The sequence below is a fragment of the Bos grunniens genome, chromosome 20, assembly GCF_055505025.1.
Source record: "Bos grunniens cultivar Pamir isolate PY7600 chromosome 20, Bosgru_T2T1.0, whole genome shotgun sequence".
Taxonomy (NCBI): Eukaryota; Metazoa; Chordata; class Mammalia; order Artiodactyla; family Bovidae; genus Bos; species Bos grunniens.
In genome coordinates, this window is record NC_141184.1 from 14,822,529 (window position 1) to 14,842,732 (window position 20,204).

Consider the following 20,204-nt stretch of genomic DNA (forward strand, 5'->3'; position numbering starts at 1 on the left):
ATTTTTCATGACATCTCCCTCCATTATTTCCTTCTTGACTTGAAATTTTATACTTTTCTTTCTTACTAGTCTTGTGTTAGTAACAATGGCAAAAAAAAGAAAAAGAGGTGAAATTCCAGCTGATCATAGTTTTTAAACGTACGAAGTTCTCTTAGAAAAACTGACTGAGAATATTGAAATTGCTGCTAATTGAAAGGCTTTTGTGAGTAGAGGCATTACTCTAAGTGATTTCAAGTCTTTCAGTGTTTGTGTCTTATTCAAACACACTTAATCTACAACTCCCATTTACAAACATAATTATTTTATAATAGTCTTTTCCTTTATTTAAGTCTGTGTGCTATGGAGGCTTATTCCCATTTTTATAGGTGAGGAAAAAAAAAAAAGAAATAGAGAGAGACAAGGTTGACCTGTCCGAGCAGAGGCCAGGGTTAGAAACCAAGGCACTCGATGGGAGGTCGAGTCCATTCCCTGAAGTCAGTGGCTCTCACATTATCTGCCCGTCAGTGAGCTTGTGAACACAGATGGTGGCTGGAGAGGGTGTACCCTGAAGTGTTGGATTTGGCAGGTCTGGGGCGGGTCTTGAGAACGTGCATTTCTTTATAAGACGCTGCAGAGGCTGCTGCGGCCAAGGGTGGTCCTCGGACCATACTTTCCTCCCTGGGCTCGTTTTACATCCTGTAAGTTGTCAGCCACATCTGAGCAGGGGCTCTCCTGGGTAAGGTACGGTTGCTCTCCATGCCTGTTCCCCGGTGCCAACTGGTCACCATCGCAATGCCTGTGGCATCTCATACACAAGTAGATGCTGCCTGAATCGGCTTCTGTTTTCCATGGTACAAGGGAAATGAGATTGGGCCAGTGAAACATGTAAAGAACCCTTTCTGTAGCATCTATTTTGGCTAAAGCATCCCATCCTTTTCCTCTTCTGAACCACTAAATGTAATAAGTGAAACTAAGCGGCACAGAATGGCAAGGAAAACTGTCCCCGAGTCCTTACCCTTCCAAGGAGCCCTTTATGTCCTGGGCAGGGAGTCTGAGGTTGCCAGGCCACGACGTAAGACCTCCAGGTATCCGTGTTCTCCCCGGACGCACACTATGGCCGTTGACATTAGTCAATACCTTCCCAGCTTCGTGAGGGGGATTTAGTTGCTGTTCATTCTTAGAAATTAAATGACTATCCTTCCATCACCCATCCCCAAATAATTTCTTCAACTCCTCCTTCTTTATGGTGCAAAATAAACCACTTTAAAGGGGCATTATCCTGTTCATTTTTTTTTTTTCAGATTACTTGAGAACAGAGATGCTACGCTTTTTGAGAAAAGTGGTGGATTGTGGTGCCCCAGGCAGTTAATGAGCTAGAGAACCAAGATCATGTGAACCGCCACATTCTAGGTTAGACCCGACTGATGGAAACGAAAGAGCTGGAAGAAACGGATTACTGACAGTTTGTTAGCGTTGAACGTCATGGTCTTACCTATGCACACTAGATCCATAAAACCATACATTCCATAGCAGATCTGAAAAAGGATGTCCTTCCTCTGCCACACTGCATAGGGGCTGAAGGCTGACCAGAGGAGCCAGGTCACACTCGCTATTAAGAACAGGGATCCTAGAATTACAGCGATCATCTGAACTTTCTCAACCAGTGTTATAGAAATGCTTTGCCACTAAAAGAAAAACAGAGGCATGTAAGAAAAAGTGCTGTGGATAATTTAAAAAGGAAAAAAAAAACATTTTTAGCCCCATGTTTCTCTTCACGTTAGACCCTTTTCAATTTGATCGGTCCCCAAATGAATTTTTTTTTCCCATTTCATTCAGTGTATAAAAAATAGACCAGTAGATAAAGATTAATGAATTGCCTCAACTTCATTATTTTCCATAATTCACCACTCTGCAAATTTAATCTAGTTTTATTCCGGATAACCATACTGAGTGCGAATGGCTGAGGAATATTTAGTACTGAGGAATCACATTGTCATCTTTCACACATGCATGAAATTAAATGCACTCTGAAGACACATGATGAGGACTCCTCTGCCTGGAAACTTATTTTGCTATTAATACATCTGGCTACTGCAAAAAAGGGAAGTATCTCCTTTTGTGAAAAAATGTAAAAAGTAAATAAAGAAGCTATATAAGAACATCTGTGAAAAAGTCATTTAACACACTGAAATAATTATAAGGAAACTATAAAACTGTGTGTTATCTGTTATTGCTACATTTCATATGCTCAGATATTACTGGCTATTTATTAACTAATGAGCAATCCATGAAGCCATTCTTGTCAAGATTTAGAATTTGTACTTGAAGGAGTATCTTTGAAACTCACAAACTGTATAAGGGACCACCATTCAATGGAGACAATAATTTGGTGTCCAAAGTATCAACATTTGAGAGGATTTATTGTACAAATGATGAAAAATCTTTCAAGGGTGTTACCAACTTGAGAGAATTAATTAATCATGTTCTCACTTTTCATCACTGAGACAGAAACACAACTAGAATCGCTATTATGGTCTGCCAGTAAGTCAAGCAATGAAACTCAAAACAACCCGCACAGTCTCCTTGTGTGTGAGAGTTGTAGCTGTTACAACATATGGCTTGTCAGAAGAATTGCTAAACAGTTTAAATAACCTTTAAAAAACAAATGAGCTTCAACAGTCAGAATCCATTGGGTGAATCTGACAACCTCCTTAAACTCTTTACTTACCTGGAGTGTGAATATGTGAATCCCCAGAAAGAAGTCTATCACTACTCATAACTTCCCTCTCTTCCTCATTGCCTCGGTCTCTCACCACAAATAAGTTACATATAATGATTTTAAGCATGATTTGAACCTTGCGTATTCTTAAGACACATAAGGCTACATTTGTTAAAGATTAAATATCAAAATGAATTCAAAATACTTCATTCTCTCAAGTCACTTACTGGCTTCTCTTAAAAAAAAAAAAAAAAACACAAAAAACCAGAACCAAATGACAAAGTTTATGGATTCTATAATGAAGACATTTTTAATCATTTTAATATGAAGATTAATTTATTGAAAAGTGGTCCTTATTTTTATAAATTTGCATGAATAATAACTGAACTAGTCAATATCATCACATTATTATATCATTACAAATAAATCAGTATTATATTTTGAGCATGTATCTGAAGCTTTTTTTTTTTTTCACTATCTTCCTGACATAACATTAAGCACATTAATTTCAAATGACTAGGCATTTGAATTTTAAACCATTTAAAATTTGGTGTTGCCAGCCAAGTGTGAAGTGTCAGTGTCTGTGGTCTTGTTTAGTTTTGATGCCCATTAAAGTCTGCATTAAATACAACAACATGGTAAGCAACATAGAAAACTGCTTCCAACTAATCTCCAACTTAGATGGATGCTAACAGGTCTGTATACACTATGTTAGTCTTTATCAATTTATTAATCACATCACACAGATGAAAACAAAGCATCATTTTAAACCCATGAGGCAAAGATGTCCAATTTGTGTGTGTATGTATGTGTGTTTGATTTTCACAGGATGGGCTACAAGTTTCAAAATATATACGCCTGCATCACAGGAGTCAGAAAGTCAAAAGTGTGTGAAGAGGGTTCACCAGGAATGCACTTTATATACTGATATCTATTTTCCTTCTGCCAGATTCATTATGTAATTTCACTGGCGTTAAATTTGAACAGCTCAATATTGTATAATTAATTATATTTCACTCCAGTTAAGCTTATTAATTAATTAGTTGATCCAGGCTGCCTGCATGACAATTGAGTAACAGCATGGTGGCCACAGACACCCTCGTAGGCACTTGGATTTGGGAGAACTGGTGGGGATGGTCTTATGGTGCTGTGGTGTGTCCTGGGACAAGGAAGCTGGTGACTCTGGGTCTCAGAGTCAGCTGACTGCCAGGACAGGGAGGCCATGCTCAGGCGGCAGGCTTCCCAAACATGAGGCTCAGCTATTCCTTGACGAGAAAGGCGAATGAACAACAAGACAGACTTACTAGAAATAAGAAGCATATGGTATCACTTATATTTGGAATCTTAAGAAAAAAATACCCTGATACAAATGAATTTATATACAAAATAGAAATAGGCCCACAATCATAGAAAACAAATTTATGGTTACCAAAGGGGAAGGGTGGGGGAGGGAAGGGATAAATTAAGAGGTTGGGATTAAAATATACACACTATTATACTTAAAATAGATAACCAGCAAGGGCCTACTGTATAACACAGAGAAGTGTACTCAATATTTTGCAATGAACTATAAGCAAAGAGAGTCTGAAAAGACAGATATATGCATATGTATAACTGAATCACTTTACTGTACAAATGAAACTAACACAACATTGTAAGTCAACCCAACAAGAAAAAAAGGAAATATTGATGCTTCACACTTGTTTGGTGTTACCAAATTTAAAATGGTTTAAATTCAAATGCCTGGCTGTTTGCAATCAATGCATTTAAAATTATATCAGGAAGCTAGGATAAAAAAGAACAACTCTTGATTACAATACACCTGGAGGCTCAATTATTTACTATCATAGAAATGATTTTTTTGTGGTGGATATAAGAAGTACTTTGAGGTTTTTGAAATTTACTTTTAAAGAAGGACAAACTATTCAAAATCTGTAATGAACTCCCTGCAATTTTGGTTTTCTGTTACTTCGCTAATAGTGCAAACGTGTGTGCAAGTGTGTCTGAAAGTGCATGTATATTCTTCACATGCTGATGAACCTTAAAATTAGTACTATTTCACTGAAGCTAATGAGGACAAACCATTACTGAATAAAATTTATGAAACCAATTATGAACTTAGAGATTGCCCTTTGAACACTGACACCATCTTGATAATTTCTTCACCCACTGTATACCGCTCTCTTATTTTTACCACTATGTACAAAAAGTGGGATTTTTCACATTCTTCCCCTAGGAAAAATACTACTTCCCACCACAAGGAAACACTCCTGGAAGACACTCATTATCTACCAGGCTCAGCCTAAAGGAACTGTGTTAATGGACCATTAGCTTGGACAATAAAAACAGTAGACGAGTGTCTTGGGGCTTCTCTCTCTACCACAATAATACTGAAGGCCTGGACTGCAGTTTGTAAGGCACTTCTGAATCTTGAACAAAATTTGTCAACTGCTGAGCACACTTTTTTCTCCTCTAAAACTTCATACATAAGTATGTGTATATATATATATATTTTTTTTTTTTTCACTTAAATGTCTTCCCAAGTTTGGAAAGGAAAGTAACAATAATCAGATTGGTTTAAAGCCAATAATTGCTGTTATTTTCTTTCAGTCTATAATATGTGAATATGTACGACTCTTTTATATTTCTGAAAAGCTGTTCACCTCTACACAACTATTGAACCTATTGTTTCTACAAAAATTGGGACCAATTGGTTCCTCATTGGGAAGTTCATTCTAATTTAGTGTACAAGAAGAAGTAATGTAATATTCATGGCCTGTATTTATCCAGGACTAATATGTGCCAGGCATTTTTCTAAGAAGTTATACATATTAACTCATCTAATTTCCCTGGCTACCTTAGGAGGGAGGTACTATTACAATCCCCATTTTACAGATAAGGAAACAGGTAGAGAGAGGCTTAACAATTGCTCCAAATTAAAACACCTTGTAAGGACTGGAGTTGAGATATAAACCCAGATAGTCTGGCCTCTAGGTCATGCTCTTAACCCTGTTACTATTATGTGTAATAATTTCATTGAGCTCTGATAACAGTTAATTGCATGTATTCATGCTAAGTTGCTTCAGTCGTGTCCGACTCTGTGCGACCTCATGGACAGCAGCCCACCAGGCTCCTCTGTCCACGGGATTCTCTAGGCAAGAATGCTGGAGTGGGTTGCCATGTCTTTCTCCTATACCCCATCATTTCAGTGCCATGGCAGTTTTTTGATAAAAGCTTCAAGACTGTCTTTTCTGGTCTACTATGACAGCTTTCTAGCTGCATAGCCAGCTGTGAGTCACTTGCTGATCCTCTATTTAAACACTCAAATCTATATTCCTAATGAAAGAAAACCTGCCCCCACTGGGCTGGACTCTAAGCTCCATTAAGGAGGCTAAATATTTTTTTCAGCACATATTCCCAGTGCCTGGCACATAACTGTTGCAGGAAGGATGGAAGAAAGGGATGGAAGAATATTACAAGGAAGACAGGGAAGAAGGAAAGAAAGAGGAAGAAGGAAAGATGGAAGGTAGGGAAGGAGGGATGAAAGGAGGAAGGGAGGGAGAGAGGCGAGAGAGGCATACTCCTCAATTCAGCTTCATCTGATTCTCTGTATTCTCTCAAAGGCTGTGTACCTTTTACTTCGGTCCCGTCTCTGCTTTTGAGCACATTCTCACTTGATGAAATCTTTCATCTATCCATAACTTGCTGTAATGCCAACTCCTCTTAAAAGGCAGCCCCCTCCTGCCCCTTCTCTTCTAAGCAGAATTCCTCCTTATGGACCCCACAAGCCACTCTGTATAGCTCTGATTAGCATGGATTTCTTTCACTGGACTCCCATGTTGTCTTGGAATCCTATCATCCACACATTGCATGACATGATAGCAGAAGCTGCGTCTCACCTCCCGTTGTGTTCACCAAAGAGCAGAACACACTTAGTCAATGCTTTAAATACACCATACCTGACTTTAGTTTTCATCACCTATCTGATTGCCAGATTAACATTCTCTCCACATCTATTCCATCACTGCCGACAGGATAAAGTTCAGCTCTGGAGAAGCCACCAGTGAGTAAAGAAGTGAGAATTTAAACTCAGATTTGTTTCCAAAGCCTGACTTCTTTCTTAAGTGTCTTCCTCTGCATAGTGTCTGCTTTTCACATCTTCTGTCTGTTTAAACTGACACATCCTTCATCTAAAAGCAAAACCAAAGAGGACATAGCTATATCTATCTAAAGGTAACTCTAGGGATGAAAAAGGTCAACAAATGCAAAAAGCAGCTCAGCAGAATACCAGCTAAACCTGACCAATAGCTTTTCAAATGGGATCCTCACATACTTCTTCAGTATGAAAGCTGCAGTTTGTTCAATGAATATTGCGCTTTCCTTGTAGCTCAGATGGCAAAGAATCCACCTGCAGTACGAAACCCGAGTTCAACTCCTGGGTCAGGAAGATTCCCCTGGAGAAGGAAATGGCAACCCACACCAGGATTCTTGCCTGGTGGGCCACACGACTGAGGGACTAAGCACATATACATACACATAAATGAATATTAACATAATGATGACATGCTAGTGGAATTATATTTCTTTAATTTTTAACAAAGTTTGGAAAGAATTAAATAAACTCATACTGAAAACTTTTTAATATTCTCTTTATGTATGACTGTTCAGAGATGCACCAAGTAAGGCCCATCAGTGCCGGAAAGACACAGACAAGCGTGTGTGGCCCCAAACGGGGTACGATGTTGTGTGAGGGTCCGTATTGGTTTGGCATCCCCTTCATGGGAAACTCGACAAGTACCCCAATAATTTCTATAGACTGCTCTGAAACCATGGCACTAACTGTTGCCATTACCAATGAAATCATACTGCAGCCATGAAATTAAAAGACGCTTGCTCCTTGGAAGAAAAGCTATGACCAACCTAGAAAGCATATTAAAGAGGAGGGACATTATTTTGCTGACAAAGGTCCTTATTAGTCAAAGCTATGGTTTTTCCAGTAGTCATGTACAGATGTGAGAGTTGGACCATAAAGAAAGTTCAGTGCCAAAGAATTGATGCTTTTGAACTGTGGTGTTGGAGAAAACTCTTGAGAGTCCCTTGGACTATAAGGATATCAAACTAGTTAATCTTAAAGGAAATCAATTCCGAATATTCATTGGAAGGACTGATGCTGAAGCTCTAATACTTTGGCTACCTGATGCGAAGAGCTGACTCATTGGAAAAGACCCTGATGCTGGGAAAGACTGAAGGCAGAAAGAGAAGGGGTTGACAGAGGATGAGATGGCTGGATGGCATCACTGACTCAATGGACATGAGTTTGAACAAGCTCTGGGATATGGTGAAAGTCAGGGGAGCCTGGCATGCTGCAGTCCATGGGGTCACAAAGAGTCGGACATGACTGAGCGACTGAACAACAATACAATCACAGGTGTATTACTGTCTTCAGACAAAAAAGGATGGAATAAAAAGCCAGGAATTTTCTTTAAAGAAATGATGGGCGCCCAAGCCATGATGAGATCGAGTCCCCTCCTTGTAAATATCACTTCTAGCCAGTAAGATGAGAACCAGAGAAAGGTGTGCACTCCATCAGGCCTCCAGGAAGCTGTTTAGAAAGATGTGTTCCTGTCATTCTGTTGTCTGAAAGAGTTAATGCAGCCTGTCAATTTAGAACTAATTTCCTCCCTGAAAATAACACGTGCTCAGAGGGACTGAGGCTAAACTCAGAGAAAGTAGATTGTTTCAGTGTGCATTAAGTCATTCAGTCTGAAGCACGGCTTCATCTTTGTTTTTACAAGGCAGGTCAGATATGAATCACAGCTAATAGATTTGCAGAACAGTGGTTTATAGCATGCAGTGTGACAGGTGGTATTACTTACCAGTGTCACAGGAGAAAACACCTGTTCTCAAGAAGGGTCCTCTACAGAAAAATGAATTCAGCGAAAACCCATTTTCAATCATCTTTAGATGGTGTTTAAATTGAACCACTAAAGTTGGAATTTGAAACGCTGGCAGAAAACATCTCAATGTGTAATCAATTTGACGGGTGGATAAAACATTCAGTTAATTATATGCCTATTCGTTGAAGACTCTCATTTATAGGTTGCATATTAAAAATGATTTCATGGCTTAATATGAGTCTTCTCTGTGAGAAAAGCATTTTCATAAATGTGTCAGACCTGAGATAAAAGTCATGCAAGAGAAATTTGCTTTGTGTGAGAAAGGTGAAATCCAAACGACCTAGGAAAAATAATTAGGGGAACACAAAACTCCTTCTCTTAAATGTTAATAAAATCGATAAAACCAAGAAATGAAAGAGGAGATGTGATGACTGATGTTACAGAGGAAAAGAACACTAGAACAACACTGTAGATGACTTTATGCCAATGGATTCAATTACAAATATGAAATAGACAAATTCTCTGAAAAAAATAAACTTACCAAAACTGACTCAAGATGAAATAGAATGTATAGAAATAGAATAATGCTATATAAAATACATTGAAGTTTTAATCCAAAGCCTTCCACAAACAAATGAACAAACATCTCCAGGACCAGACAGTTTGACTGGAGAAGTTTATCAAACATTTAGAAAATAAAATGTCAATTTTACACATATTCTTTCAGAAAATAAAGGAGGACAGAATATTTCCCAACTCATTTTATGAGGTCAGCATCAACCAGGTACCAAAACCTGACAAAAACATTACAAGAAAAAAAAAAAAAAAACCTTTCAGACCATACTCCTTATGAGCATAGATGAAAAAAAAAATCCTCTATAAAATATTAGCAAATCAAATCCATCAATATATAAATATAATAATGCAGCATGAGTGACATTCATTACTTCTGGTCTTTGTACCCTTTTCTTTAATAATTAAAGCAGTTGTAAAATGTATGTTTTGTTGTTGTTCAGTTGCTAAGTTCTATCAGACACATTAAGACTAGCCCGCCATGCTCCTCTGTCCATGGCGTTTTTCCAGGCAAGAAATATTAGAGTGGTTGCTCTTTCCTTCTCCAGGGGGTCTTCCGGGATCAGGGACTGAACCCAACTCCACTGCACTGGAGGTCGATTCTTTACCACTGAGCCACCAGGGAAGCCAGCACAAAATGTGTTTAATGGACCACAAACAAGATGTTTTAGCATTCCCTGTACCTCAAAACGTGCACACTTCCTGGGATGAGTGTCCAGAACTATGTGCCTGGGTCCTTGGATTATGAAGTAGGAGAGAAATATTCTTCTCCCAGGAAGGAAACCTCTGAGAGAAGGTGGACACTAAGAAGATTTCCCTCCAGTGTTGACAGTCATCCCAGGTTTCCTCATGACAACTGGGGTCACATGGAATTTACACATGAATAGGCAAAGCTATGGTTTTTCCAGTAGTCATGTATGGATGTGAGAGTTGGACTATAAAGAAAGCTGAGCGCCAAAGAATTGATGCTTTTGAACTGTGGTATTGGAGAAGACTCTTGAGAGTCCCTTGGACTGCAAGGAGATCCAACCAGTCAATCCTAAAGGAAATCAGTCCTGAATATTCATTGGAAGGACTGATGCTGAAGCTGAAACTCCAATACTTTGGCCACCAGATGTGAAGAACTGACTCATTTGAAAAGACCCTGATGCTGGGAAAGATTGAAGGCAGTAGGAGAAGGGGACGACAGAGGATGAGATGGTTGGATGGCATCACTGTCGCAATGGACATGAGTTTGGGTGAACTCCGGGAGTTGGTGATGGACAGGGAGGCCTGGCATGCGGCAGTCCATGGGTTCACAAAGAGTCGGACACGACTGAGCAACTGAACTGAACTGAACTGAACTGAGGCAAGGCTGCCCTTTGACTTTAACTCCAGGAGAATAGTCTTGGATGAATCAGGAAAAAAAATGTTAAACTGGCCTGAGGCCATGTGGAACAGCAAAGGGATCAAAAATTCAGGGCTGGGCCAGAGTGATCAGATAAGCCTAGCAAGTTTGAAAATTCAACTCCAGGTTGAGAGGAACAAAGAGAAAGCTTTATCACTAAGTAAGAAGCAGGACTAGCAGAGCCCACGGACATGGAGTAGGGAGGGAAGCTGAACACAAGTGTCTATGAATGGCCAGAGACATGGACACTAACTCCATATGTCAGATGAGCCTTTCCAAAATATCTGTCCAGAAAAACCCTTCTAACCAAAGCTGTCCTCTATTCAGATCCCAAGTCTTTGTAAATGGAGGCTGAACCTATCTAGCTGTCTCCAGAGTCACAGGAAGATGGCAGATCAAAGGAGCAGAAAGTGTGAAGTTTTTTCATAAGAGATGAGTATCGTTAGATGTAAGGTTTCGCCTCACTAAGAAAAATCTCTCAAGTGACTTGGTATTAACAGGAGCAACAGCTTTTTGAAGTAATTCGTGCTAGGTCACTTCAGTCGGGTCTGACTCTTTGCGACCCTATGGACTGTAGTAGCCCTCCAGGCTCCTCTGTCCATGGGATTCTCCAGGCAAGAATACTGGAGTGGGCTGCCATGCCCTCCTCCAGGGGATCTTCCTGACCCAGGGATTGAACCCACATCACTTTATATTTCCTGCACTGGCAGGCAGGTTCTTTACCACTAGGGCCACAAGCTAATATTTTTTTTTTAGCAACTGTAGGGTATGGAGTCTACATGAAGATACCAAAGATTCTGTATCTCACTTAAGAAAATGCATATTTACTCCTGCATTTTATTTGTCTAATTCTTTCTGAACCATCCATATCTCATCCCTCAAGGTAATCTCTTGTTCAACTGTTTTGATTGTTGTAGATGTCCATACTTGTCAAAGGCATGTTGATCCAGATTTAACGTTCCAAGTGTTCAAATAAAAATACACTTCAGCTCTTCAGTGTTCAAGACCTTATACTGCCCTTTCCCTCTCTGTGTTAATTCTTTCTTGCAACAAAAGCAAGTGCTATCCATTATTTCAAATCAGGGAAATTTGCCTCAAGTGTCAACTGTCTAATATAGTTAATCTCAATAACTAGATTTTATCCCATAGGAATTAAAAGTGTATGCCTGCATATAAAGCACTTTTGTTTCAATACTCTTCTCAATATTTGGTACTAATGATGTTTGAATGGGCTTCCCAGGTGGCGCAGCAGTAAGAACCCACCTGCCAATGCAGGAGACCCAAGAGATGCAAATTTGATACCTGGATTGGGAAGATCCCCTGGAATAGGCAATGGCAACCCACTCCAGTATCCTTGCCTGGAAAATCCGATGGACAGAGGAACCAGCTTGGTTGCAGGTTGCAGTCCATGAAGGTCATGACTGAGCGACTGAGCATGCATGTATTAGCACAATGTTTGAACGCACACTCCCCAGGGCATCTCTAAGTAATTAGTAGGTGGTCACAATCGTATTTACTTGTTCTCTCCACGAATTGAAAGCTACCTTTGTTAATGGAACTTACTAAAACTCTCAATGGGCTGTTACTTTTTTCAGCCTTGCTTTTGGAACAGGATTTGCATGGAAAGCAACTACCTTCTCATTTGAAACACTCAGTTCATGCAGACTGATGAAAGTAACGTTCACATCCTGAGGTACAGGGAAGTCGTTCGGCTTATACTTGAGTTGACATGAATTTTACGCTAACTAAAACATCCTGTTTGTGGCCCATCACACACACGTTGCACACCTGCTTTAATTATTAAAGAAAATGGTGCACCGAGGAGCAGAAGAGAATGTCCACGCTAAAAATAAGGATTAAGTGCGTCCCTTCCTGAGGTGCCAGTGGTGGTCCTCCTTTGCTGATAAGACTGTCTTCCCAGGTGCCAGAGCCATACTGACTGGCTGTGGACCTCCTGAGCTGTTTTTCTTGAAACCTTCCAGGAATGTATCCCTGACTTGTTTCATGCTCTTTGTTCTGACAAGCAGGAAAACCGTGCTTCTCTGGAGCAGTTCCCTGGAGTTAGATGACAGGGTCTCTCCTGAGATACAGTCCTCAACTTATCTCAGATAAAGCTCTTTTCTATTCTTACCATAGATGGTTTATTGGTTATTTTCATTGAGAAGACTGAACACCGTATACTCTCCTGGGGGTCAGAACAATACCCCTGATCGTTAAGGACCAGATCATGAATCAAAACCACCTCTTCTGTGTAACTGATGCAGTCTTTACACAGTGGCTTTCCTTGGCTATAGGGGGACTGGTTCAAAAAGAGAACTGGAATTGGCTGTTCTACCATGTGAGTTACTCTTCTCCTAAGGACCTCAGTGTTCTTCACTGTAAAATGACATCTGACATAGTTGTCTCAGAATAACGTGTACGGACATCTTCACACCTAGCACTTCTTCCTTAGTTGGGTTCTAGAGACCGAGGCAGCGGCTCACCCCAGGGGATTCCCCAGCAACCACATCTGTGCACACAGCACTCTCAAAGTGCAGAGCAGAGACGCGCTTCACAATCTGGAGCCACAAAAGCATAACGAGGAAGGTAATGTGCTCGGGGGTTTTGACGCATCAGCAGAGGTTCATTAGGCAGAAAAGAATGTACCAGGCAGAAGACCAAGCACCTCTCTCTCTTTGGCTACAGGTTTTGCTTTCATTTCATCATTCTTTTACTTGTCTTTTATAATAGATTTGAGTTCAATTCTCACACTTAGTTGCAAGCCAACAGCAGTCAAATAGTGACTTCTTAGGCCATTAATGCAAACATTTGAGTATAATACCGAGCTTCACCTCAAAAAGCCCATAATCTACTTGAGGGATGAGACCAATGCATGAGAAACAGGGGAATCAAGCAATACAGCATGCAATTTAGCCATCAACTGTGCAGAAGAGACTGTGAGTTTCATAATGGGAATTAGGTGGGCAGACATCAATGCAAATTAAAGCGATCCAGAATGGCTCCCTGGCCTGCCTGTGAGTGACAGGGGAAATCTGGAGATGTAAAAGTCTGACATAAGATCTTTCAGGAGGAACAACCTGAGCAAGGCTCCAAGGTGAAGGAAAGAACAAGGGATGCTTCTGGGGTGCCCAATTTAAAGGCAGGCTGTATTCGCAGGGCCCCAGAAGAATCGTTTGAGAAGTGATGTTGGTCCACAATCTGATAGACACAGAACATCCAGCAATATGACTAACTTTCTCCCTATTAAGTCCCATCAATACATGATGATCGGTTTACACGTCTGCTTCCCTGACTTCGCTGGGAGCTCTGTGCAGGCAGGGACAAAACCTTATCAGTGTCTGACTGAATCCTTGTCACTTGGCACTGTGCCTGGCACATCATCAGAACTCACAATGAGTCAGTGAAGGAGACTTAGTTCTGCTTTATCTCTTTATGTGAGTGATTTGTTTTGACAGCATGAAAGGACCCCAAAGTCACTGTAACTTTCTGGTCTAGTTCTCAACCAAGGATGATTTTTGCCCACCTTCTCCCCTGGGGACATTTGACAGAATTTGGAGACATTTTTGGTTATCATCACTGGAAATGGTGCCCTTGGCATTTACGAAGTAAAAGCCAGGGAAGCTGCTTACATCGTACAGTGTACAAGTCAGCCCCACAAAATTATCAGTCCCAAAATGTCAATAGTGCCAAGGTCGAGAAACTAGTCTATCACACTTAAGACCAAAATAGACACTGTGTGTAGATCGTGGGTATTTTAGCTGTACTCTCTTCTGAACTTAAAGTATGCTTATCTTAAAAAAAAAAAAAAGAAAGAAAGAAAATGAGAGGAGAAAAGCCTGATTCTTTTCAAGATAATTCAATGTAGTTTCCTGAGAAACCTAAGAGCGGTGATGTCCAAATGTGTCAGGGGTCATCTCATCAGCCAGCCAACTGCATTACATGGTGACTCAGCTGGAAAATGCGTGAGAAACGGTGCGGGGAGGACAATGTCAGATGGTGACTAATGTGCTAATTAAAAAAAAAAAATCCCAATTCCTTGTGATTCTGCATGAAATAAGCTACAGGCATCTATTAACCCAGCATGCTAATTTTTGAAATGAATGACAGATGATTCAGTGAAGCATTGATAAAGGAAGGAAAAGCATGTTGCTAAAAGAAAGATTTCTTTATAACTCCAGATATAGAGGGAGGGATGGAAAGAAGGAAGGAAGGGTGGGAGTTATGGAAACAAGGAAGAGGGAGGCAGGAAAGGACAGAGGAAGGAAGGGAGGGAGGGACAGAGGGAGGGAGAGAGAGGGGAAGGATAGATGGGTGGATGGATGTGTGATAGGTAGACAAATGGATGATGAATGAATGGATAGATGGAAAGACAGACTGACTTACCCCCATCCAAGGCCACAGCCAAGGTCACTAAAGCATCCATAATGCTGTATTATCATCCTGCACAGTCTCCATAAACTGAAGAAACCCAAATTAGCCTTTTATGGTTTTTGATTAGGAACTAGAAGAAAGTTACTCAACAACTTTAGGGTAATTCTAACATTCTGATACCAAACAGCTTCTGGATTAGGCACATCAGAGAGGGAACCTACCCTAGAAACTAAATAATCCTGTGGTCCTGGAGAGAGGGGAGCTCTTCAGATAAGAGAAAAACAAAGATAATCTGGTTTATAGCGAAATGATGGGTGCAGATGAAAACCATGTCTACTGAGCACAGAGATCAACCTGTTTCAGATCTGAACATGCACAACCAAGAACCCGTCCTCGTAGAAACACATGTGGAAGGAGGCAGAAAGCTGCTCAGAGGCCCTTCGTTTTAAGGAAGAGAAAAGAGAGGTCCCAGCAGAGAAGTAAACTGCTAGTCAAGGCCACCAAGCTGGCTGCTGGGACATGAACGTGACCATTGATGTTGGTCCAGCCACTCTGCTGTGATGCCTCTGAACTTACCCTGAAACCTCTCCTGTCTCAACTTGGGCCATCTTCTCACTCCTATGGGCTAGTGTACTAGTCACTCTTAACTCTTCCTCGTCTAGCCCACGGATCCAGCCCATAACTCATGATAGTGGTAGAAACCCCCTGCCCCACGACCCACAATGTCAGAGGCAACTCAGGGAGGATCCTCAACACTGGCCAGGGACCTGCCTACAGGTCAGGTGTTCACTAAGCTGCTCCTCTACTTCTTAGGAAATCTCTGTCTATCCTGAGAAATGTTCCAAAATAATGCACACTACAGAAGGGATGAATATTAAATTATTCACATGACAGCTGACCTAGCTTTTAAGCCACTTCATTTATGAACAGGATTTATCTAAGAGGAGATGTGAAGGCAACTTTTCCAGAGCTTTCCCTTCCCCAAGAAATGCTTAGAGTGAAAAAAGTAAGTAGTTTAGAGAAAAGAGAAGGGCTTGAGGGAAGCACTATTGATTTTTTTTTTTTTTTAGAAATTAGATTACCATATTATTGCTTTTTAGAAGGCTGTATGTGTGCGTGCATCATGTCTGACTCTTTGCAACCCATGGACTATAGACCACCAGGCTCCTCTGTCCATGGGATTTTCTAGGTAAGGATACTGGAGCGGGTTGTCATTTCCTTCTCCAGGGGATCTTCCCAACCCAGGGCTTGAACCTGCATCTCTTGCATCTCCTGCATTGGCAGGAGGGTTCTTTACCAGCTGAGCCACCAGGGAAGTCCTTTTAGGAGGTTATATCCCTATTAAATAAAATTCTATTCTTCAAAAAACTTCTCTGACAAAAGTTTTATAGTTGGAAGCAGGAAGAATGAATGACTGAAACTAAGCGTGCTTTGCAGACAGTGAAATAAGGCCTCCTGTGCTCCCAAGTAATTAATAAATTATTAAATAGCTACAATATTAAATGTGCTCCTGCTAAAGAAATAAAGCCTAAATCTCTGGCTAAGAGATGGAGAGGAGGGAAGGTACAGGGCTCCAGTGATGGGCATGGAACTTGGAAGGTCCTGTCTTAACATCTGTCAGGGAAGAGAAAGGGGCCCTGCTGGTGGCAGAACCATCCCCAGGAAGGACGAGCTCTGGAGAAAAGGGGGAGCAGAGAGGATCAGTTCCATTCATTTCCAGAAGGCTTAGCGACCTGGGGCAGAGGAGGAGGTCTGCAAACTGAGAGATTCGAGCTGCAGTGGCCCGAGAGAGCAGGCAACGGAAAACACTGCCAGTGTCTCTCCAGGTAGCTGAGGGGCACGAGAAAGGCATGCTCTGGTCTGAGTTGCTCCTGCAGCTGCGGGAGCAGAGCTCTGTGCAGACAGCACTTGTGTAGTGTGTGCGGCGTCTGTGTGTGTGTTTCTGTGCACGTGCACGCCTATGGAAAAGGAACATTGCCAGCCATTCCAGTAAACTACGAATGCTGCCCACCAGCAAGCCACCAGCCCTGGCAGCGGTACCCAGCGGTGTGCCCTGAGGGGCATTCAGAACGAAGAAAAACAGGAAATGTTCTGTACCCTGGACACTGGCCCTGGATAGTTCAGATGCGTATCTGTGAAATCATTTCAATGAGCCCAGACTCTTGCACTTTCCTATACATGGAAAAGCACGATACTCATTTTTTGTGTGATTAGCAGTAATCTTTTGGTGTTTGACTACATGTTTCTTTTTTCAGCAAAAATTCCTATATATCCTGGCTTCTCCCTTACCTTTTTGGAACTGTTCCTCAGAGTTGAGTGGCTGGCTCCCAGGCTATAATCCTCAGTAAGGAAGCCTGGCGTGCTGTAGTATGTGGGGTTGTAGAGTCAGACACAACTGAGTGACTGAACTGAACTGAAGGTTTCCAAATAAAAATTTACAACTTGTATGTTGTATTTTTTTTCTTCAGTCAACACACACATGTATACATGAGTATGTGTGTTTATGACCACATACCTGTGTCTCCTGCCTGGCATTGATGATAGTTAATATCACAAGCCTCAGTGTGAAGTGTGAACTTCCAGATGTTCAAGGTAGATTTAGAAAAGGCAGAGGAACCAGAGATCAAATTGCCAACATCCGTTGGATCACAGAAAAAGCAAGAAGAGTTCTAGACAAACATCTATTTCTGCATTATTGACTATGCCAAAGCCTTTGACTGTGTGGATCACAACAAACTGTGGAAAATTCTGAAAGACCTGGGAATACCAGACCATCTGACCTGCCTCCTGAGAAATCTGTATGCAGGTCAAGAAGCAACAGTTAGAACTGGACATGGAACAACAGACTGGTTCCAAATTGGGAAAGGAGTATGTCAAGGCTGTATATTGTCACCCTGCTTATTTAACTTATATGCAGAGTACATCATGAGAAATGCTGGACTGGATGAAGCATAAGCTGGAATCAAGATTGCTGGGAGAAATATCAATAACCTCAGATATGCAGATGATACCACCTTTATGGCAGAAAGTGAAGAAGAACTAAAGAGCCTCTTGATGAAAGTGAAAGAGGAGAGTGAAAAAGTTGGCTTAAAGCTCAACATTCAGAAAACTAAGATCATGGCATCCAGTCCCATCACTTCATGACAAATAGGTGGGGAAATGATGAAAACAGTGACAGACTTTATCACTATAGATGCTGCCTGCATCCATGAAATTAAAAGATGTTTGCTCCTTGGAAGAAAAGTTATGACCAACCTAGACAGCTTATTAAAAAGCAGATATATTACTTTGCCAACAAAGGTCCAGCTAGTCAAGGCTATGGTTTTTCCAGTGGTCATATATGGATCTGACAGTTGGACTATAAAGAAAGCTGAGCACCAAAGAATTGATGCTTTTGAACTGTGGTGTTGGAGAAGGCTCTTAAGAGCTCCTTGAACAGCAAGGAGATTCAACCAGTCCATCCTAAAGGAAATCAGTCCTGAATATTCATTGGAAGGACTGATGCTGAAACTGAAACTCCAATACTTTGGCCACCTGATGCAAAGAACTCACTCTTTAAAAGACCCTGATGCTGTGAAAGATTGAAGGCAGGAGGAGAAGGGGACGACAGAGGATGAAATGGTTGGATGGCATCACCAACTCAATGGACATGAGTTTGAGTAAGCTATGGCAGTTGGTGATGGACAGGGAGGCCTGGCGTGCTGCAGTCCATGGGTTCGCAAAGAGTCGGACACGACTGAGTGACTGAATTGAACTGAACTGAACAAGCCCCAATGTGGTCCAGTCTCAATGAGAGTCCTAATTCTGCTATTTCCTACATAAGCTTGGAAATCTGCTTGACCTTTCAGAGCCTCAGTTTCCTCATTTTCAGAACAGGATAATCACACCTACCTTATAGGATTGCTGTGAGCATCACAGGAGATGATTTTATTAAGCACTTAGTGGCATTCTTGGAACAGAAGGGTTCAAAGGACTGCATCTAGCTATTAGCTGTAAAGAGGTCAGAGTTCCCAGAAATTCACCAGCTGAGCCCTGAGAGAAGGCACGCCCAGGCATGTTTAATCCAAAAGGCAAAAACAGCAACTGTCACTTTTTTCCCACCAGGACCATTGGTGCAACATATTGATAACATAGAAAATATGTTTTCTTCCTAGATCTCTAGATATTTTCTTCCCAGATGTCTAGACAAATTATATTTGTAAGTTTTTATTAATTTAGAAAATTTCTAATACATGTAATTTTAAAGGCCTCCTTTAGAAAACAAGAACAAGACAAAGACTATTGTTTAGGACACTAACTGAGATCAAGATCACATAATTCAGTTTCTGTACCTGTAAGACTGTTTTGCACAAATGAATCATTAAATTGTGTCACTGGACTCAAAGGAAACCAGATATAAAGAAGAAAATCACACAACTCAAAGAAAAAAATCATTGCATTTTCACTGCTTATATGTGGGTTACTAGTTGTGGGTGATCCGGAGAAGGCAATGGCACCCTACTCCAGTACTCTTGCCTGGAAAATCCCATGGATGGAGGAGCCTAGAAGGCTGCAGTCCATGGGGTCGCTGAGGGTCAGACACGACTGAGCGACTTCACTTTCACTTTTCACTTTCATGCATTGGAGAAGGAAATGGCAACCCACTCCAGTGTTCTTGTCTGGAGAATCCCAGGGACGGAGGAGCCTAGTGGGCTGTCATCTATGGGGTCGCACAGAGTTGGACACGACTGAAGCGACTTAGCAGCAGCAGCAGCAGTTGTGGGTGAAGAGCAGCATTTTCATATCTGAATGCACAATTAGAACACAATACAATTATATAATATTAAATACGTATTTATTTGAGGCCAACCTTGTGGTACAACTGTAGCACATCTGACTCCAGATCAAAAGATTGTGTGTTCAAATCACATTGGGGTTAGTGTTCACTTTTACGGGCTTCCCAGGTGGCGCTAGTGGTAAAGAACCTGCCTATCAATGCAGGAGATATGGCTTTGATCCCTGGATTGAGGAGATCCCCGAAGGCATGGTAACCCAAGCCAATATTCTTACCTGGAGAGTCCCATGGACAGAGGAGCCTGCCAGGCTATAGTCTATGGGGTTGCACAGATTTGGACACAGCTGAAGCGACTTAGCATGCAGGCATTTATTTGAACTAAACATTAGAGGTTTAAAAAAAGCATTTAGAAGGCCTACCTCAAGAAACAAGAAAAATCTCAAATATACAACCTAACTTGGTGTATAAAAGAATTAGAAAAAGAAGAACAAAGCCCAAAGTCAG

The 20,204-nt window shown here is 41.2% G+C and overlaps 1 protein-coding gene across 2 annotated transcripts in view; it reads right to left on the reverse strand.

Annotated features, from left to right (window-relative positions):
• The window catches only part of MARCHF11 (membrane associated ring-CH-type finger 11), a 114,604-nt gene that overhangs the window by 23,935 nt on the left and 70,465 nt on the right, over nt 1-20,204 (reverse strand). The window contains exon 3 of one of the 2 annotated variants that reach the window (XM_086362488.1): nt 1,472-1,664. The exons of the other annotated variant lie outside the window; for it this stretch is intronic. Within the exon in view, the coding sequence (XP_086218614.1) occupies nt 1,472-1,664 (193 nt within the window). The remainder of the gene's footprint in view (nt 1-1,471; nt 1,665-20,204) is intronic. 2 annotated transcript variants of the gene reach the window in all.